The sequence below is a fragment of the Lonchura striata genome, chromosome 6, assembly GCF_050655825.1.
Source record: "Lonchura striata isolate lonStrDom1 chromosome 6, ASM5065582v1, whole genome shotgun sequence".
NCBI classification, from domain to species: Eukaryota; Metazoa; Chordata; class Aves; order Passeriformes; family Estrildidae; genus Lonchura; species Lonchura striata.
In genome coordinates, this window is record NC_140708.1 from 22,966,832 (window position 1) to 22,989,527 (window position 22,696).

At 39.9% G+C, this 22,696-nt stretch overlaps 1 protein-coding gene across 1 annotated transcript; it reads right to left on the reverse strand.

The window, feature by feature from the left end:
• Nucleotides 1–3,106: 3,106 nt before the first annotated feature.
• RBP3 (retinol binding protein 3) lies at nt 3,107–22,604 on the reverse strand. Its single transcript, XM_021540047.4, has 4 exons — nt 16,307–22,604; nt 9,371–9,561; nt 6,478–6,620; nt 3,107–4,667 (listed from the first exon to the last, which is right to left on the reverse strand). Exons 1-4 carry the CDS (start codon nt 19,352–19,354, stop codon nt 4,339–4,341), a joined length of 3,711 nt encoding a protein of 1,236 aa, XP_021395722.4. The 5' UTR covers nt 19,355–22,604; the 3' UTR covers nt 3,107–4,338.
• Nucleotides 22,605–22,696: the final 92 nt, after the last annotated feature.

Below are 22,696 nucleotides of genomic sequence, written 5' to 3' on the forward strand. Positions count from 1 at the left end.
TACATGGTTTCACTGATTTTTTGCTGGACAAAGTGTAGAAAATGAACCACTGAAAAACAGATGCTGAATCTCAAAACTCTTCAAGTAGTGTGTTAGACCTACAGCCTGAGAGTTGTCACCAGTAATCAAACTTCTTCACTTTGCTTATGCTATGAGGCTTAAGCAGGCAGCCAGGTTACAGGGAGAAATAGCTTCTCTTTACATCATGGGAAAAAAGAAAAGGTAAGAACCCTTACACAGTTTCCTGTGGGCATATCTCAGCCACAGCAGTTTATATACTCTGATGCCAAGCAATGAAGGAATGCCTCCTGTGCACAGAGGGTGAGTGGGTTATCAGGAGAAGCAGTTATGAAAAGTGGCAGAGCTGGTTCAAAAAGCAAAAATGAGGAGAGGTTTTTAATAAGCTTGATTTCTCATACTTTCCTCATGTCCTCCGGCTCAGGAACAGTGCACTGTGGTCCTGGTCTGTAAAGACTGAGGATTTCTTTCTTGCAACATGGAAATCACACTGCAGGCCGTGTGTGCAATTGCTGTCCTTGTTTTCTTTTTTTTTTTTTTTTTGTAGGTGGCCATCAGCATAAAGATTGCATTAACAAATTGCTTCTTATTCAGAGGTAAAGGGGTTTGTGAACTAAGACTTGTTAAGCAAACCATACAGCCAAACAATATGAGATCTTGTTGCCTGCTGCATCTGTGCTGGTATCAGTGCAAAACCACACAGATGCCAACAGAACCAGAACTGTATTCCCTATGTATAAAACCAGCTGTTGTGTAAGGCTTCTTGTGCAGGCACAGTGAAAGTCTTTTACATGCCTCAGATTTAACTGAGTGTCTCATCTAAACTGGGTTACATAAACCAAGGGCCTTATCCAAAATTTTTGGAGATTTTATTTCTTTAAATGAAAATACTTATATTAAAGCTGAGTGAACCAAGTATTGAAAAGGCAGAAGGAAACCTAACGAGACAAAGAAAAACAAACTTCCTGTAATTGAGTCATGCTGGAAGCTTATTTCCCCTTATGTCTAGAAGTCTGAAAAATTAAATTGGTGCAGATGAAATCCTGCTGGAAGGAAAGCACTCCACTAGAACTGGAGGTTTGTGAAGAAATGAAGGACTGCATTCTGTCCTTGTGAAATACTGTGATTTTACAGCAGGGATCTCTGTCTTTTCTTCAAGTAGAAATTGTAGGGAAGAGGGAAAAATTATTTTATTGTTAAAACAAGAGGAGACAATTTGCAGTGGGATGACTGGTTCTGTTCCTGTCTTTGCTAGCAACTAACTGTTAATTTTGATCAAACAACTGTTTCTCATGACATGTGTTTCTGGATCAGTGAAGAAGGACACACACAGTGCTGTCAAGCTGTGCAGGCTGTGTTTCTGCAATGGATAATGAGTTTACCGATAGGAAATGTCAGATTACAATATTTGTTCACTCACTGATCATTGATCCCTGATTTTTTTCCTGATGAAGATGTGTTTTGCCATTGAAGGGACATTCAGATGTGCTTTTGAGAATATATAGTTGCTTGTTTTTTAATGAGGTAATTTTTCACTAATCAAGGCAGTCTGTTCACTTCCTTGGATCTACAGGGCACTATTGCAGCTTAGAGTTCACTTTGATCCCCTTGCTCGGCTTGGCTGGAGGGAGCGGCAAAATAAGGAACGGGAACAATGGTCTAGGCTGGAAAAGAAGAACTTTAATAATGAAAATAACAAACGTGGAGACTGCAGGTTACAGAGACGAGGACCAAAGACCTGTGGGCAGGGCAGACGCAGCCAGGTGTAGGGGCAAAGGTCCAGTAATGAACGTGAAATCGGAACAAGTTGAAAAAAGTCCTGAACCAACTGGGAACAAGAGCCAGAAGCTTGACCAAATACAGGGTAGTTCTTTCAGCATACCAGCTCCTAAGAACCCACAGTTCCCACTGTGCCCCTCAAAGCCTTCTGTGGATGCATCTGAGGTGAAAATCTCAGCTGAATCAGATCCCACAGGGCAGTGTGGAAATCACTGGACTAAGGCAGCACAAAAGAAATAAAAGCTGGCTGTCATTTTTTGCTTAGAGTTCTATGAATGCTGGACGGAGAGAGATGATACTGCTAGGTAGTCTAATACAGGAACTCCTTTCTTCCCGCCTTTAAAATTAGGATTAAAATTCAGGAAGTTATTCTAGGTGGGATGATAAGAAAATGGTGCTGTAAATTGTAGAATGTCCATGTCAGCTCTGGAACCAGATGAGAGAAGGGTGGCAGTTTTACCATGTTTCCTGTTGTGTTCTGAAAGGGCACTTCTCAAATTGCTTGTCCCTCCCTAAAAATCTTCTAAAGTTCTCATTTAAACCACAAACCATGGACTTTCCATAACTAATTTGCATTTGTGCTTTTGTGATTTTCAGACCTTTCAATGCAGTGCAATTTTCTACACAATTACTGACTGTAGTTCTGTGAGGTCTAAACTCATTGAGCTGAACATAACTATGACATAGCAGTTTGTGAAGACAGGAAAAATTGCTTTTAACACACTGGCCTTTGTTAAGCCTGGCACTTTTAATATTAATTAGCCAGTACTATGAAATAGCAAATAATATTTTGTCAAGTAATAAAATTTCTCAAGGTTGCACAATAGTTTTTCACTGAAATCGATCACTTTAGTGAACTAACAGCATTATTGATTTAAAATGGACTCACCAGCAATTGCATCTTCATTGTTTGTTTTTCCAAGTGGATTTCAATTCTAGACATATTTATTATGCATATGTATTTCCCATATTACTCTGGGAAGAATTTGTTTGCTATTTGTGCCCATATGATGTAGCTTTTTGTCCTTGAATGGATGGCTAAAGTTTCTAAGCATTTGGCTTAACAATTAACATTGTTTGTACATGACAGCACAGCTGATTGTTTTTTAGGGAAACAAAGCAATTTATCTGGATCATTGAGGTACTAAAGAGGCTTAAAAGACATTAGAAGAAATACATTAGTGTTGTTTATTCATTCATTGACTACTCCATTTTTTTACACATTAAGAGTATTTAATATTCTTCATACATATATCACTTTACATGAAATTCTGTATGGGATTTAATTAATTAAAGTATTTTCCACAACACTGAGAAGTTTAACAAAAAGCTAGTTCATAAAAATCAGAACATGAAAATGTCTCAAAAGAGTTCAGGTTAGCAATCACACTGAATGTGTGATAATACAAATAATAAAAAGGATGGAAAATCTATTTATTTCTTAAAATTTTCTTCCTGTAAAAACTGGAAGTCAAGTGTTTAGCACAATTTATAAAAAAAAATGGCAGGAACTTACAAATGAGTGAATGAACACCAGTGTGTTACTGCTGTAGACTCTAACTGAATTTTGGGAGACCGTTTCCCTAATTTAATTATCTTACAGCTGGCATTTTGTAGAGGTGAGAAAATCTGAGATCTAGATTAAAGTTACACATATTTCTAAATAATTACAAAGATACATGTTTAACTAAGAATAGTAAGAAAGACAAGGAATGTTGTGCATTAAGCTCATGTCAATATCTCTGTGAGTTATCCTGGAATACATTATCACTTCATATGTAGCTTGATAGCAGGGTGCAAAGGATATTTTTCAGCTTTTATTTTTTTTCCTGTCTTCGGAGCAGGACAGAGTAATTTTAGCCTTAAGTTAAAAAAATGTATGATTCTTTTCCTTGAGTCAGTTGATCTGGGCACTGGGTAGAAGAGTCAATGTACTGCCTTTGTCCTGCTCATGCTCCCCTCTGACACAGAGAAGCAGGCATGTTCCTTTCAAATACCAGGAGTCTCAGACACCCTGACAGACTGGGAATGGTTATTTTTGGTACATCTAAATAATGAAATGGAGAAAAGATTTAATTTGGCTCTTGCAGTTTGGAAAACAGATTCTTCCAACTACTACTCATTTTAAAGACATATAAATAGGAACGTACACCATTTCCAAAGAAGAGCCTTTTCTTGTCTTTAAAGTTTTTCACATGCTTTCAATACTGACAACTGGGATTTTCTATGGGATGAAAGGAGATCTGTGATTGGTAGCTACACTTCAAAAAACTTACACATTGTACATTTATGTTTGATTACAGGAGAGCAATCCAGAAACCCCAGTGACTTATTGAAGCATTTCAACCATGCACAGAAAGAGCTGGGTTCCACGGAATGGGGAAAAATCCCAGCATGTTGGAAAGGAGTCACTTTGAGCTGTGTACAGGGACCCAATCACTGACCATAGAGATTGAAATGAAGCTCCCACTTCTTTCTAGAGTTACATTTGGGTAGCTAGCTTTCTTTTAATAAGAACTAGGGATGTGTTCCTCTAGTGGGCTATCTTGAGCTGTGTAGGTGAGCACTGAGCATCTCCTTTGCTTTGATGAGTGCTGTTTCAGCTGGTGTCCCTATGTGAGGAGAGACTCCTTTCCCTTCCCAAGAGGTGCTGTCTGCAGAGATGACTGATCTGGAGGTGGGGATGACAACGTAGAAGTTGGTTTCATCTACCTGGTATGTCTGTGGGGAATGGCAGCCACCACTGGTCTGCTCCCCAATGATGAGAGCTCTGCTCAGTCTCTTCATTATGTATACAAACTCTTCAGCAGCCCCAGCTGTCACAGCACTGGTAAGGATTACCAGCCCCTTCTGAGAGCCATACCTCTCCCCTGTAAGGTAGGAAAAAAACCCATCAGAAATGAATATTTTTCAGAGATTTATTTATATAATAGAGCAAAGAGAAGCCAAGACAGAGGCTTTGCTCCGTACCTGCTATTAACAACCCAAGAGGTTTGGAAATTTACTTTGTGCCTATGATAATATTAAAGTACTTTCAACACTAACCCAGACTATATACTGTAAGAAAAGGCTGTCTCCCTGTGATGCTCTTGTGCTCTCTCAGTTTTTGGTTATGAGCTCCCTAAGTAGCTCCATAAGGAGAGAAGCCAGCTCATGATTACTACTGTTAGCTCTTCTGTGGCTTTGACTTTTGCAGGAGCTCCAGATCTCATCAGAGTAGCAGAATAGACAGGTGAGAAAGATTATATTTTTCACCATTGCAGCAAAAGTAGTCAAAACTCATCCAGAAACATCTTCAGTTTCACCCTCATCCCTGCTCTAGGAACATGGCTGTCGTAGAGCTTGGCCTGCAACTCTGTAGGCATTATTTTATGAAATTGCAATTATAGTGGTTTCCCACAGCTTTTTTATAGTTTGTGAATGGATTCAATACATGGCCTTTGTCCCAAAGCCTCCAATAACTACCCCTTTATTATTAGGAGCTGAGCCAAGTATCTCCTTTTCTTACATAAAACAGCTGGCAGGAATAGGAGGGGCTTTGAACCTTATTTTCAATATATCTGAACATGCTAGATACTTTTTGATTGTTTAGTTTCTTTGAAAAAGTGACCAGTGGATAATAACTAGGACTTGATAGCTTGAAAACTAAACTGCTCTAAAAATGTTCATTTACAAGTAAGTAATAGTATGACATATAATTATCATGCTAAATTCTAAGAGAGGGGCCCAATAGCATGGTAATTATTTTTCACACCATCTTTGGTCTTCTTATTTCACTATAAACATAATAACCATTAAAGTACTCTTCACAGTAAATATATATAATACAGATCCAGGTCCTTTGAAGTTAATATGAGTCTGCCTGTTCTCTTTGATGGGAACTGGAGTGTGTCCATAGAAATCATATCCCTAAGCACAACCCTCCTCTGACTGCCTGGGAAAATAGATGGATCCTGCAGACTGGGACAAAATTTAACCATTTCAGCATGATCCAGTCCAGCAACTGCAGACACCATTAACTTTTTTGCTATTGTCTTAGCTTAAGAGGGGAAAATAATTAAATCCTATGTTTAAGGTTTCTTAGCACTCTAACTGCAGTCTATGAACACTGAAGAGCTCTGTTTCTGCATGTTGCAGCATCCTTTCAGCTTCCACAAGGGGCAGGGTATGTGTGGGGTGTGTGTGACATATCCAGATGTACAAACTTTAGTGTTCTTCTTTCTCTTGTCTGGACAAACTGGGGTATTATTATTTTCATCTCCTGATGATGTAGAGGATTACACAGGCAGGTCTTAGGGAACAATATATAAAACTGTATGGGAGTGATGAAGAGACCTTACTGGAGGCCCAGGCAACACTGGATTAATTTTTAATTTTGGCAACTTTTAAAAACAACAAGTTACAGCTGCTTTACACAGTATTTGGCTAAATTTCTGGGGACCAATTTACAGACCTTTGTTCCTAACATACCCCATTTCTAGGAGTAATAAACTGTTATTTGCAGATGGCATTGAATGACATGGCTGAAATGCACATTTTTTGTTTCTACATTCTGTACACAGCCTGAACTGATCATGGCAGGTGCTTTCACCTGAGCTACAGGATTTAATGACTCACTTTAAAATGACAAGGGGTGACATCTGAAATGAAAAGCTACTCTGAAAATAAATTGTCATTTACCTTTGAGCTGTGGCTGGGTCCATATCTCCTTTACTGAGTCACTGGGTCTGTCATAAACTCTGTCCAAGAGAATTGGATGTCCTTCATCAAAGAAATATGAGCATAGGATTGCTATGGGTGTAGTGGAGCCTCCAATATTGTACCTTTTTAAAAAATTAAAAATATTAAGATAATAATTGAAAATTTGTGTCAGGCAGTAAATCTCCCTTCCAAATATTGTTCCTTAATATCAGTCCCAAAAAAGGCTTATGGCAATATTTTGATATATTTATATTCACTCTCCCCTCTCAGCATTTTCACATCTATCAGGTAAGCAAAGTCCTGTCTAAGAGTGTTGGACTGTTATTGCCCAAAAATAACTTCCAAAGCAAGCACAAAACTTAAAATCTATTTTTTTCTTGATGTTGCCTAGAAAAAAAATCAGAAAGTAAGCAGACTCTGGATCTGCAAAGAAACATCAGATTCTTGTTATTCTGCTCTAAGTAACTCATTCTGTTCCTGACATAGGCAGCAAGGAGAGAATACCTAAATCCTAATACATAAATGTAGATTCCAGTTAAAGCAACATATGTTTGTAGAACTGTTGTGTTCTTATTTTTTGCTACACAAAATGAGAAAACTTAGTGGTTTTAATGAGGTAATTTTTTTGTGTGTCTAAAGACTGTGTTAGTTGCTTCATTTAGCAAAGTCATAATTGAAAACTTTGGTTGCAGTCTCTGAAGAATAATTTTACTGAAGAGCCTGTCATTGGAGAATTCCTGCTATGAATACACACATTTAACTACCAAATATTTTTGCCTGTCACTTTTCATTAATACTAGAGCACATACAGCTCTAGAAATGTTTGTACTTTACTTACTGATAGTGTGGATTCAGTACTTTCCTGTAGGTGATTTTAGAAGTACTTAGCACAGGCATTCCAGCAAAAACCTGCTGGAAAATGAGTTTATTCAGTTCAATCAGTGGCTAAGATTTTTCACCTCCAGAAAAGGGTCTGACATTCCAGGAGGGCTCTGTTCTGAAGAGTGGAAGATAGATTATTATTCTTCAGCATTAGGGAGCTGTGTGACTGACAGTGTGACTGGCTAGAAGTGAAATAACCATCCCCAGTGTGTTCCTGATGGGGTGGTGCTGCCATGGGTGCTGCACAGCCCAGCCCAGCCCAGCCCAGCCCAGCCCCGCAGAGCCCCGGTCCCACAGGTGCCATCAGGGCTGAAAGTGGTGGCAGGCAGGGCAGTGCTCTTCCTGGGACTCTCTTGCAGACAGCGAAACTGCAGTAACTTTAGTCAGTAATAACAACTGAGCAGTTGGAAGAGCTTTAGCTCCTTCTTACAGGTGTCTTATGTGACCTCAGGGAGGCCTTTCAGTTTATCAGTGTCTCCTATCAATGCCGTGAGAGTTAAAAATATGAAGTTCATGAATGGCACAGCTGTTCTATGAAGGGGAAGTATTAAGGCGAGAGACATTATGCATTATGGTTAATCCCATACAAAATTGAAATTATCCAAATATGAAGTTCATGAGTCACCCAGATGTTTTAGGGAGGAAAACTTGTAAAATGAGAAACATTATTCATTATAGTTAATCCCATGCAAAATTTAAATCATCAGTCTTAAAATTATAAGATTGGCTAACAGAGAATTTCAGAATTTGTTTGGGGTCCTCTTTTGTATACCTTCAGAGACTGGGTATTTTATGTGCCCTCAAAGGACTGAAAATACATTAAATATAAAAAAGCAAACCAATACCAAACGACACATGAGAAGAGCCATAATGATACCATTTAGTACCTGAGATGTGATTTTATCTTTGCTGTTTCAGTGCCCCCAGCCCTGAAATTTTTAGTTTGGGAGAAAACTGGGGTGAGAAAGAAGAAAGTTCCAATGCTATCTCAAGTCTAGTGGAAGACGGTGATGCTTATGCTGAATTCAAATTCAGTCATGGGTGTGTTATGTTGGTCATTGCCTTGCCTCTTCTGTGCTCACACAGTGAGATCTCTATCTCTGCTCTCATCACTGTGCTCAAACTTTTCCACCCTATGCTGAAAATCCCACAAGAATATTAAGAAGATTACCAAATATTAAGAGCGCTGTGATAACAATAGATGCAAGCAATTCTAACATTAAAACCAAGTTCTTACAAAGTCCTTCTTTGGTTTATATTTGTAATGTCCTGGGCTCACACACATTAGCTCTGGACCCCAAAAAGGGAATTACTTCCCTAAATATTGTGTAGGAAATGTATATTTTTATATTAATCTGCTTTGATAGCTGGTCACAAATGGATGAGATCTTATGGCTCATAGGATTTGGAGCACTGTTGACACACTGGAGTGTCCAACAGAATTCTAAGCAGAGAGCAGGGGTACGATGCTGCAGCTTGTTGCAGCAGGGCCCAGGAGTGCTACAGTGCCTCTAAGTGACTCTGTGCACAAGGCCCATTCTGGACAGACCTGAGTGCCCAGAATTATTTAGCAGTGCACATATGGCAAATTAAATGTTGTAACACAGCCTTAAATGTGGTCTGTCTTTTTGACTGTTGAATCACTTGGCCACTACATGAAGTAAAAGATTTATTTATATACATATATATATGTTGCACATGGAGAGTTAGATTAAAAGGAAATTAGAGAAATAAAACACATGTAACGTCCAGAATTGCATTCTGCAAACTATTCCTTAAATTTGCCTATTTAGTTCTAAACATCTCAAGTGGATACAATTTATCTTGAGATATACTTCCAGACTGTTATTATTTTCCTTGGCTGTTTTCTCATTTAATCCTAGCAATGCTAGCCTGTAAACAGTACAGCAAGCCATGTAAAGCTAATTCACTATTACAAATAAAATGCAGCTTTGAAAGAGCTTTGGTTATTTGCCATTCAAAGGTTTACCTCAGGTCTATGATTAATGCATCTGTGTGAACAATTTTCTTCCAAACATGCTCTATCATTAGGTCGGACACCTGGGTTAGAAGCTCACTGTCTCCAAACATATCAAATCTCAGATAGCCGATGTTATTTTCAAATACATTTGTGTGGAATGAAAATTTAATCAAATCTTCAAATACTTCTGGCGGAGGGATCTGAAAGAGTATGGAAAAACAAAACAAATCATTTTCTGGCACTAGATTGACACAAAATTACATGAGTCGTGTTTAATCCAGGTGGGATATGTGTGAGAAATGTGACCAAGTTTGAAAAACATAATAAATTTTACAATATTTTTGCACACTAAACATAGATTAGCATTGCCTGATGAATTTTTGTTCAATATAAGGTACATCAATAATGCCCAGAATCCGGCTCAGGCACCTATTTCCCAGAGCTCAGTTTATTTTTCGAAAATACAAGAATTTCCTTGAAGCAAAGAGGCTACAAGAACAATCCCAGCCTGAAACATAGATCCCAGGCCTGCCACCCAAGCCCACATGTTGTCTTTACCAGTTGTTTCTAAACACAGCACCTAGACTTTCATAATTTTTTGATTGGCCTCATCAGACAAGCAGCTGTTGGCTGCAGGTGTGAGTGGCCCCAGCCCCTCTTGGTGACCCAGTCGCTGTGAGAGTGAGGAACCTGATGTGCTGGGCGTGTGCTAGGATGCTCATGATGTAGATATGCTAAATCTCTTATATGGTGGCCATGTGCCTGGAGCCTCATGTGTTAGGTTGTGATTTATTTAGTTTTGCTTAGCTTATGTTATTAAACAGCAGACACTTTTTAGTAGCAACGGGTAGGCAAATAATAAAGTTCTCATAGTAACCCCTGTATGCAGAGACATAGCCAGCTTCTATATCTTCTATATCTTCTATATCTAAACTTCTATTTAGTATGCAGTATCTGAAAATGGAATAGTCTCCTTCAGCTTCAGATAAGAATTTAGAATACATATGAATTATATGACCTTCAGCCATTTGGTCTTTTGTCCTCAGGGTTGCTATGAAAATGGTGTTATACCTTCTTTATAATCAGCTGCTCTCTTCCATTGCTCATCCCCAGACAATCCATGCTTTTACACTCAAAAGAACAAGGAGTCAGCCATGAGCCATGTACTAGAGGTGCTCTCCCACTCTACAATATGCCACAGAATTGGGCAGGCACTTGGGCTTTCTGCAACTACAGAGAAGTCAATTAATCTCCTGACCTCTGTACAGTGCTCTGGTCTGGAGCTGTGCTCCTGCCAAAAGCAGGTCTGCCACAGCAGAGTTTTTTCCAAGGTGTGTGAATGCAGCTGTGTTTGACACAACTTGAGGTTACCTAGAGGAAAATTACCCACCATATGATAATTCATCATTCAGTCCCTGATGTATGCCAAAATTATCAAAATTTCTATCATTAATTTAAAGGCCTTGTTGGGCAGTAGTTGTTGACCTGATGATAAGAGCAAACTCTTTTCTATATTCTTCTTTATCACTATATCTTGTGAAAATAACCATTGTATCTGGACTATAAGCACATCAGTCCAGCACTGCTGAGTTTGTAATTTCCAGTCCACTTCCCAGTGACAGCAATGGGACTTGTTCTGCCCGCTGTACTTTGATTAACTAATCACAGTTTTGAAAAATGTATGCATCATGCATTGATTATTCTGACAGAACTTATGTCTAGTTCAGAGATACTGGTCCCCCCAAGGAGAAAAATAAAAACATCACTCATTAGTAACAACTACAAATAAAACTGATCTGTTAATCTCAGCCACTTTCTAATGATATTTTACCTGAACACACAAATGTTTTATCTCTGTCTCCAGTGATAACTGCTAAATGCATACTCATAAACATGTTAAGAGTAATAACTGTCTGATAAATTTTTTCTCAACTTGTTCTTTTACTGTGATGAATCACATTTTTGTTCCATGAGGACTTAGTTTTTATAACTCTTGAAGATTCATTATAACTTTCAAGGTAGGAAGGTTGCTCTTAAAGCCAAAGGTCTTATGGGGTGAAATGAATGTACAAGGATCTAAATGAAAGCTCTTCATGGCTGCAAGAAAATGTATGAAAATGTATCTATTCTAAAAGTTCCAAGACTGGAAATCAGCACTCAGAATGTAATTTTGGGGCACCAGGAAGAGTGTCTGAACCTTTCAGCAAGAGAGGTGAGGAGCCAGTGACTGACATTAGAGTTACTGCCCTGCAAAACTGCAGGTTCATGACACTGGCACATGGGCCACATGCTGTGGGCACCTGAAGAGGTAAGTAAAGCTTCAGGAAGCAACAGGGCTCTGTTTGCTGGCCAAGGACAAGCTGGGACAGGATGCAGCTGAAAGTAAGATCTGCTGCTCAGTCAGACAGTGTTTACATACAAATGACTTGTTGGTAAATATAAACCCTCAGGTGCAGACTATAAGCAATGTGGCTACACTAAAAAAACTCCAAGCTAACTCCACTTTAAGCCAAGGAAACCTGTTTTTTCATTAACTATATAAAGGTCTGCAGTGCTATTCTGCAGACTTCTTTCACAGGTGAGTGGTGTAAGTAAAACACATGATGTCACACAATGCAGAACCTTAGAATGCTGCCCTAGGACCTGTGCGTGGAGTTTGATCCCTGATTCTGACACAAACTCCAGCCATGGGCAAACCACTTTTCTAAATGTGCCTCTTTTTCCTCTATTCTCTCTTTTCATCTCTCCCTTGTTTTGTCTATTTAGATAAAACCTGTTTCTTCATGCTATTTTTGTGCTGACCATTGTAAGATAACTCTGATTTTCTATAAAGGGTGCTAGCGCTGTCAACAGACAGCTGTTAAAATATTGTCAACTAATACCCTTGCAATACCATTGCAAACCCTGAGATTAGTTTAAAACCCATGAGATCTTGAGGGCTGAGTGGCAGGTTTGCACTTTTAGAACATTTGGGTTCCTCACAGGCTGGAATGGAATGGTTCATCAGGCCCCCAGCTCACGGACTGAGCAGGATCAGCTACAGCCCTGACAGCTCATTCTCACTTGCTCCTAACAACACACATTTTACTGGGTGATTTCCAGGCAATCCACCCTAGTACGTCAGCAGCCTTACTATTAGAAAGATGTTTTTAAGATGTCGTGTAAACAGCCGGAGTTCACTACTTTGTACTGTTTAAATGCATTACTTCTTGGCCTATTTACTATGGACAAGGGAAGAGATTATCCTTTTCATATTTGAAACAGTCTCCTATGTATCTGAAGACTGTTTTCATGTCTCCTCTCAGTTTTCTTCCCTCTGGAATAAACATCTCAAATATTTTAAACTTTTTGAAGGCTACTTTTATTCAATGTTCTCTTTACTCCTGTCCTGCTTTTCTGCTGTTTCCGTACTTGACTCACAACTTTCGAGAAAACTATTGCCCAAAACTATGCATATTGTACTCTAGATGAATTTTCTTCACAGCTAAATGTAGCAGGAGATTTCATGTCTTCCTGATTATATTCTTCCTTATCCATTCCACTTTGATGATGATGAGTATTTACTGCAACAGTTTGGCCCTATTGACTTGTGCTCAAGTTATGGACACTGAAAAACCCATTTACATTTTTACAGGACTCCCCCTAAACAAGATACTTTCCTTCCAGAATTGTGCAGTGAACTACTATCACCCTAAAAACAAGCAAGCAAAATTGCAAAAGGTGAAGAGCCAATGAGAGTTAAACATGAGACATTTTTCTCTTGCATAAACTTGCACAGTACCACCGACTTTACTGTAGTTATGTTGATATAAATCATCATCATATGGGTGTACAAAAATTGGTTTTCCACCTGTAAGAAATAGGTGTAGGAATTTGATTTCTTATCTTGACACTTGGAGGCTGACCATTTCGATTTCACTCATTAATGAAGGGATACAAACAAACTGTACTTCTTTCTGGGGAAACATCTCTAATTATTTCCTCCTTCAGCAAGTACAGTGCTCTCATATATATACATATTATTCATCTGGAAAAAGAAGGACTTGAAATGCAAGAAAAATCTCTCTTTACAAAGGATTCATTTTTGCCTTTTATTCTGATCATCATTTTCAGCTGCTTATCTGAACTGTCATTACAAAAATTCTCTTAGGTGTAAAGACTACACTAAGAGTATTTGGTCATTAAGAAGGGGCCAAAATAATCACTCAGGGATACTCCTCATCACTTAAAATGGACATATCACTTATGCCAAAATCAGGCAGGAGTTCTTCCATATGTAGACAGTTACAAACTGTTTCAGTTTATAGAGGAAGGTTTGATTATAGAGGGAGAGAGAGACAGAATAATAAGAAGCAGGGATTATTAAACTGCAGGTCAGCAAGTTTACAGAGCTCTGCCTTATAAGTAAAATGTTGTTTTCTGGATCACAGAAAATATAGATAAAATTTGCCTCAAGGAAGTCTGACTTTGCAAAGTGGCATTTATGCAGCTCACTACTCTGACTAGCAATGACCTTGCTGCTGCTTAGAGGAGACATATTCACTCCTCTGTACTATGCTTCAGCAGCTATTCTAGTGCAGCAGATGCAAAGGTCTGCACACATTTCACTTGTCTGTCTCCTATGTCCCATCCCATTCTTCTTGTAGTTATTCATCATCGCTCTCAGTTAATTGTGTTGGATCTGCTTCTCCATCAAGGTCATTAACAGTAAAATTCTACTGTCAAGGGAGTGGGTGGCTTGGAAGGTGGTAGCACAAGAGAAAAACTAGCTCTTAGGCTGCTAAGGAATAAATGTGATATAGATCAAGAGAGCCACTATGCCCATATATTGGGCTGCTGAATTTAATTTTTTTTTTTAATTTACAAACGCAGCTAGAGCCATCATACATGCTTCACTGTACTCTAAAGGTATTGGCTCTCTGGGGTATACTCAAATTTTTCACAGAAAGCATCCCTCTTATGGCTGCAAAAACAAAACAGGAGATGAAAGTACTCTTGCTGCCCAGGGATCTGTGGAATGGGTGAATTTTCTTTTACCTCCATCTCAAGGAAAATCCTTTAATGACTTCAGTGTCTTCATTAACATCTTAATGCCCTTGTCTGACTCCCGATTTCCTCCAGCAATATGAGGGAATGGTTCTGCCTCTGGAAACCATTTTAGTCTCATAAGAGACGTGATTCTCTGCTCTTAAAACATTATTTCTCTTAATGTTCTCTTAAAACATTATTTCACCTTGGAGAAATCTTATGTTTGTCCTAATTTTCATCGACACTGATGTGATTTTCTTCTTATGGCTGTATCCCTGACCTCTTCCAATCATTTTGATTGACAAAGAACTATGGTAGAGCAGAGCCATTGAATAATACAATGGCATTTCTTCACTAGTTCTATCAGGATCAAACTTTTATGTCATGTTGCAAGTAAGATACTTGTCCTCTGTATTATGTTCTTGATGTTTAAGGTCTAAATAAAGTAAGATCTGAACAAGTAAAAACCACCAACAATATTCATTAACAACCTTCAGTGAACACAGTGGCTAATTTTCAAGATTTATTAATTCTCTAGAATGGGAAGAAATTATGATGTGTCGCTTCTGGTATGTTGATAATAATTGAGCATGTAACTCTGCTTTGACTCTAGTTAAAAGCATTGAAATATGTTTAGAGTGAAGTTTTCTTCACTCAACCAAATTAGGAGGAAGAGTGCTGGAATAGAAAACTTCTTTAATTAATTATTTCTATTTAATCTTAGAGGCAAGAATGGGGCCAGCATCTCTTGGTTAACAAACTTGAAAAATATCCACCCCTGACAATGCTTAGACTTTATCCTTTACCTCAGTATTTGTGATAATACTACAAAGGTCATGGCCACTTTAAATCATACATGCCAAAAATTTCAGAGTGTGCAAGTCCACCGATTTCCTCCCCCAGGAAACATTTAATAGTTACCTGACACTTGGTCTACTCTGCTTCATTGCAAAGGCAAATGCATTCTCTTCAAAAGTAATTTTATGAGTCCCTGGAGAAAATACATCTCTGATAGCCATGCTAGTGCAGTAGCCAGAAAGCAGCTAACTCCATCCAAGAAAGGGATCAGGTTATCCTAAACCTCTATTTAATTTGAAGATGGAATTTTAACAAGTGCTCCTGGGAGCTCCCTCCAGCACAACAATGAACAAGAAAGATTGCCAAGGCAGACCAGTGTATAAACACTCAGGCTCAGAACAAAGCACAGACTGTTATGCAAACCACACAGAAAGGGCAAAAGTAGATTATTAAAAATCAATTTCTCCCTGGGGTCACCTAACTTCCACCCTGATATTTCTTCCAAAGTATTTCTAGGTCACTGAGAAACTGTCTGATGCTGAGAATGAGATACAATTAGAACAACTTTCCACTGCTACTACCAAAAGAGTTGCTTACTATTCTGGTGTATAGATGTCAGCTGCTGCAATTTTATATAGAAATGTCCATCAAAGAGCACATGGCTGCATGTTTAGTGAGTTGTATGCATTTACTCTAGTCCAACTATACTTCCCTCAAATTACAACCTGGTTTTAAAACCAGAGGGTTTCTGAATTAATTACAGCTGGAAAAGCTGCATCATTGAAAGAGGAGGGACTACAGAAACAATGAGATCTCTTCCCTCTAACTCTGAAGCTCTGCATTTCTGCTTGTGGCATATGACAACTGAGATTCATAGCCTGAAGGTTGTTTCCAAAATCTATGCATCCAGAGCTACCATCTAATTCCACAAGCTACTGTCTTGTCAGAGACAGCTCAGCCCACAAAACCTACTCAGGCCTTGGCTTCTCCTCTGTGTACATCTATAGGATAAATCTGGCTGGGTCTATCTATGGTATGGGCTAGAAAAAAGGTAAGGTATCTGACTTAATGCTCCCATTCCAGCTGCTGTCTCTATAGCTGAGTATGAGAGAACTGTACCTGTTTCGGCATGATCCCTGGGATGCTGTCCTTGGCATGTTCAGGGATGTAGAGTAATTTCAGGTGCTTATCATCAGAAAGAGCTTGTAAGATGGCAGTCACCTTCCCAGCAAGTTCTTCCTCTGTATTGATCCTTTTATAATTGTCTTTGTTGATGTTCTTTGTGAGGTTGGATGCTATAGCAGTCCCAGTGTTCACAAAGGCATAATTATCTGCCACAAACTTGCCAACAGTTTGCAGTATCTGTGGCACCTGGGCACGCAGGTTGGCAATGTGCTGAGCTACAGCCATGGCTTCACTGGCCTGGATGGTGATGTGTGGCTCCACCCCAGACACACTCCACACTTTTCCAGTGACTGGGCTGAGCACCACTTGGCTGGGGATGGAGGCATATAGGGAACTGTTACCAACACGATAAATACCCACTGAAAGGGATCCACCGACTGTGGGCTCACCAATAACTGTAGCCCGGTGTAGATCCTTCATAGAGCGAGTAAAAGCTTCAGCTGCTGAGCCACTCATATGGCTTGTTAGGATGTAGATGTCCTTGAGGGAGCCATATCTCTTGCCAGCGAGCTGGGAGAGAGTCCACACCTCTGTGCTGCGGGAGGTACTACGGTCGAAGACAGTGTAGAGATGTTTCCGAGGCTCAGGGTCAAAGAAGTAGGAACAAAGTATTGGGATGGCAGTGGAATAGCCACCTGTGTTGTACCTCATGTCAATAATCATAGCATCCGTGTCCACCAGCTTGTTCCATACCATCTGCAACAGCTGTGGCCCAATGGCCTTCACCGTTTCTGCCTCCGCCATCATATCGAAGCGAAGGTAACCCAGGTTGCCTGGCAATACCTCAATTTTGAAAAGTGCCTCAATGATGTAGCTTAGCTCTTCAGGGCTGGGAATCACATTGGGAAGCTGCTCTTCTGGTGTTGGTTCCACATGGCTGTGGAAGACGTGAAGCCGATGGTCTCCAGAGGTCTCCTGCAAGTCACTGGTGAGCTGGGAAGCCAAAGTCTCAGAGTCTATAGCTGATCGATAACCGCCTTGGGCCCGTTTGGTGCTGAGCATAGCACTGGCCTTAGCAGCCACTTCTGGGATGGCATAGTGGTCCTCTAGCAGCTGCCCGGTACCCTCCAGAAGTACTCCCATATTCTTGTGGAACGCTAGCACTTCTTCAGCCTTCTCCAGTGCATCCTCAGCCAACACTATGGCATCAGGAACAACTCCTCCACCCATCCAGGTTTCCCCATGGTTGTCAATGAAGCTGATAACAGGAACTGTGATAGTCAGGCCACGGGTTATTCCTGGCCCAGGCTGCAGCAGAGGGAAGGTACGGGTGTGTGAGAGGCTTCCTGCCGTGATCTCACCGATCAGCGTGGCACGGCCCAGGGACTGCATGAGGTAAGCAAACTCCTCAGCAGCTGTAGCAGTGTGGTGGCTGGTGAGCAGGTAGATGCCACGCTTAGCCCCATAGGACTGGCCCAGCAATTCTGCCTGGCTCTTGTGCTCCTGTGTATGATTGGTGCGTCTGTTGTAAGTTGTGAAGAGATGGACAGGACCAGCAGCGGGGTCTTGAAAATAGGAGAGTAGCACAGGCACAGCAGAGGAGGAAGGGCCTCCAAGGTTGTAGCGTAGGTCCATGATCAAGTTCTCTGTATTTTGAAGGGGTTCCCACACTTTGTGTACGATGTAAGGCCCCAGCTTTACAAGCACAGAGGCATCTGCAAATTCATCAAAGCGCATGTAGCCAACATTGCCTGGCAACACTGACACCTTGAAGACGGTATCAACCAAGGCGTGCAGCAGCTGCTCATTGTCAGGTAAGTCAGCTGCCATCCCAACTGGCTTCTCAGCTGGGGAATCAGCAGCTTCACCTGGCATCATGACTCGGACCATCAGGCGGGGGTCATCAGATAAGGCCTGCAACTCAGTGTTGAGTTTGGTGGCCAAGTCCTCAGATGACTGCACAGAAGAGAAGTCAGAGGTGGCAAGGCGCCGCAGTAGCGCTGGCACTCTCTCCACTAAGCTGTAATAGTCCTTTAATATGTTTTTGAGGTGGCTAATGGTGCCAGGCACTGCTCTGCGCACTGCCAGGATATCCAAGGATTTCTGCAAGGCTTGCTCTGCCTCAGTAGCCACACATGGCATCACCCCACTCACTTCCCAGCTCTGTCCACCTCCACTCAAGGGGCTCACAGATCGTGACACAGGAACCATCATATAGAAATTGGAAGGACCAATACGCAGCTTCTGGATGTCCAGTGAGCCCCCGGCTGTCTTCTCTCCAACTGTGATAGCTCTGTTCATGTGCTTGAGGATGTAAGCCACATCTTCAGCCACTCCTGTGGTGTGATGGCTGATCAGAACAATGACATCCTTGTCTTTGCTGTACCTCTCTCCCAACACCTTTGGCAGTGTCCATATCTCTGTGGTGGTGTTGGAGGGACGATTGTATACAGTCTCAACATGCAGTATCTTGTCTTGTTCATGCAAATATGAGATGATGAAGGGGAGGCCAGAAATCTGTCCCCCAGTGCTATGACGAAGATCTATTACCAGGGCAGATGTCTCTATTAGTGTCTTCCAGACCTTGTCCACCAGAAAAGCTCCAACTTTCTGCACAACTTCCTCTCCTATGATATAATCAATTCTCAGGTAGCCAACATTGCCCTCCAGCTTGTCATACATGATCACATGCTCAATAAGACTCAGGAGTTGCTCACGAGTAGGGGAACCTTCAGCTTCTTGTCTGGGACCTGAATGTGGTAATGGCTCATAGGAAATCACCAGTCTTGGGTCATTCAGAGCACCCTGCACTCCAGCTGTCAAGACACTGGCCAGCATTTTTGGATCTGAGATGTCCAGGATCTCTCCACTCTTGATTGCTTGTTCAATGGCTTCTTGCATTCCTACTAGGTTTTCAGGATAGCAGTAATTATCCAGAAGGACTTTAGCCATGTCCAGCACTAGAGTTGGCTGAAAGATTTCCTCAGCAGGTATGCTGCACATGATCAGTGCTGAAAAAAGCAAAATTTGTGTCCTGATCATTTTGTCTTTGTATGGAATAGAAAAGAAGTCAGAAGCTCTTATCGATCAAGATGAACATAGCTCTCCAATGACTCTGAATCGCACTGAAATCCCTGTGTTGAATCCAGGTGCACTGGACAGATCTTTTATCTGCATTAAACCTTTAATCTCATTAAAGTGTAGTGCATCATCCAAAGTGCACCAATAGATGAAGTTCAGCTCCTTACTACTTTTCAGGCCTCTTATGAAACAGTAATGAACTTCAATCATCAAGGAAGATCTTTCTAGCAGTTAATTGTTTCCAAAAGGTAGTGCATTTCCTGTTGCAAACTAGTCCTGCCTTATCCTGAAACTGGGTAGCTTAAATACAAAACTGATTTTAACCACAGTTAGCACATCAATGATCCTGCCTTTTACTATTATTTATGAAGAGCATATACCAGGAGATTCTTCAGTGGCTAAGTTGTATCAATATTTAATATTATTTCAAAAGTTGTTGACAATACATTGTCTTTGGCAGTTTTTATTCAGAGCTGCAAAGGACTGTTCATACATTCTATGACTAAGGGTTCCAAACAAGGAACTCCAGATATTTAGCACAGCTCGTAAAATCCAAGGTAATGACAGCCTTTTAATTTCTGTGCTGAGAATTGCCAGCATTTTAAACAGGACTTTGAAACACATTTGCCTCAACATAATACAGCTAAATCTGAGATGACTTTAATCTTCACAATTTGCACTCAATTAGGATTTACTTGTAATACCGTTGGGTAACATATGGTCATGTCTGATGACAGTTCCCAGCCAATAGACTTCAGGCTCAACATACCAAAATAGAATGTGGGGGGGTTGTTTTCTTCTGCTCACAATGCATTTGAGACCCTATTGTATTAAGAGTTTGAAAGAGGATCAGAATATGTGGGATGCAGGCTGTACCCATTCTGAGCTCCCGTATGACATGCCAAAGATATACAAGAACAGATTCCTGGCTTCAGGTTTGAAATTAATTGCTATCCCAGCCACTCTGTTTGCTGGAGGTAGCCACAACAACTGACTCTGAAATCTGGGAAGAGCACTTTTTGTACTTTTTTTGTACTTTTTGTACTTTTGTATTTTGTCAAAATGCATGTGGAGGGAAGGTCTAAGCCTGTCTGGATGCACTCTGTTGGTGTATGTGTGCATGTCCTGAAGGAAGCCTGCCACTCACGACTTTCAACTTACTGTGCAGAGGGTGTTATAGATGTTATATACAAGGTGCTAACAGTCACCTCATCTTACTCAGAATGTAACAGATATAGATGAATTTCAATGAGGACAATAGTCAGAAAGGAGACAAGAACAGAACAGCATCTGAATATTTTTAATTAGAGTGTGCCAGATACCAGCTGTGCCTTACATACTTAAATGAGATCTATCACTGCTAAACTCTTTACATGACAATTTTTTCTGTAGCTTTTAAGGAAGTATTTCTGCATATGAACAATATTCTTCTCCAATGAGGCCTTATCTAGAGGTTAAAAATCACAACATGGCACTTTCCTGCCTGTGATTGTTCTGTAATAGTAAGATTACAAAAAAATACTTTTCTTTCTTTTCCTGACATTTATTTTGCCTTTTATCACATTCTATAAAGATTTTAATATCAGAAGTGCTGGAAACTGTAGCTGAGCTTCTTATGAAGCAAAGATACTGAGAAATATATACAGTATTGTGATTTGATAAGGCTCAATTTATTTCTTAAGTTATGCACATTCATTCTGATGTACTTTATCATTGGCACATACAAAAAAAACCCACAGCTTCACAATGTAAATGTAAAATTAAGCATTTTTTTCAACATGCACAATTTAAAATGTTAGGACAGTGGAAAAAAACTATTTTCCCTCACTGGTTCTGTCCAGTAATTTATTTCTATTGAAATTCAATATGAATATCCAGTATGGATTTCTGAATTCAATGTGACATGTAGCATTCACTGCTACCTTGGTAATTCTTTACAGATGGTGTTAGAAGGTAAGAATCCTTTCTGTGTGGTGTGAGTTAAGCTTTGGAGAATGACTATTTGCTTACTCCTTTTTAGCCACATATAGCTTAAATTTTTTTCAAGTATGTTGTTTATTGTGAGTCTGTTCATTGAACTCTGAATAACCAGATCCAAAATTTAACTCTACCATTTATTTGAATTTATAATATAATTCAAGCCAAATTCTTATTTTGATTTTAGTTTTGAGCAGAACTAAATAGCTAAGGCCTAGTTTTAGTTTTTATAACTCATAAAACTTTATGATCCTTTAAAATCTGTCCACAAGTATTTCATTTTCTGACTTCCTGTGGGTATGAATTTCCCACATACTCTGAAAAGAGGCATTTTTTATCTGTCCCAGACTAGTCTGCCTGCAGAGTCTGCATTACTCAGATTATATGCTAAAAATCTTCCATAGGCACAAGATGAAATGTTTTGCTGTATATTATTTTCTTTTTATATTCTGCTCCAATATTCCCCAGTTCTCATGTGCAGCTGATCCCACCGCTCTCCCATCAGGCTCATGTAGATATTTGGTCACTGACAAACCGCAGTAGCAGGAGGCTCATCTGAAGGTGGCAGCAAGAACACCTTTTTCACTGGCAGAGATACCAACAGGATAAAGGTGATAGCTGGAATAAACTACTTTTGGTTTTAGTAAAGCCTTTAATACAGCCATACTTTATGTGTATGAATAAGAATTAATTTAAAGGTGATAGCTGGCTTTCAAATACTGGGAGGCAGAGTTTATTAGCTCAAGCACAGGACTATGCTAATGAAATATTTAATGCTTCCAGGATTTCAATAAGTATTTCTAGACAAACCTTCATTGCCTTTTATAGATGTACAAGTCTGGGTCAGTACTACTTCATAGCTGTCTGTGACAGGCATGACTGGGTTGCATAGGTATGGTCTAAGAGTGTCTATTCTCTTCTGTTCTTGTACTGTTTGGTACAAAGGAAAACTTGTTCCTAAGTAGGCTTTCTAGGCCCCTGAAATATTAAAAGAATTAATAATAACACCCTTAGATTCCTTTCTAATTCCCATATCAAAAGAAGTAATGTTAGATTTTTGCCCCAAGGTTTTTCAGTTTTTATGCCATACAAACCTGAAAAATTGAAGTTAGAAGTGTTCTTTCACATTATTAATATTAAAATATTTCCATTTTATGGAAATAAAAATAGTATTCTGAGTTTCTTAACAATTGCATTTGTAATAAGAAAAACTTAAATCCAAAATGTGTTATTTTTGGTTTGTTGGTAAATATTCCCTTCCCTTCCCTTCCCTTCCCTTCCCTTCCCTTCCCTTCCCTTCCCTTCCCTTCCCTTCCCTTCCCTTCC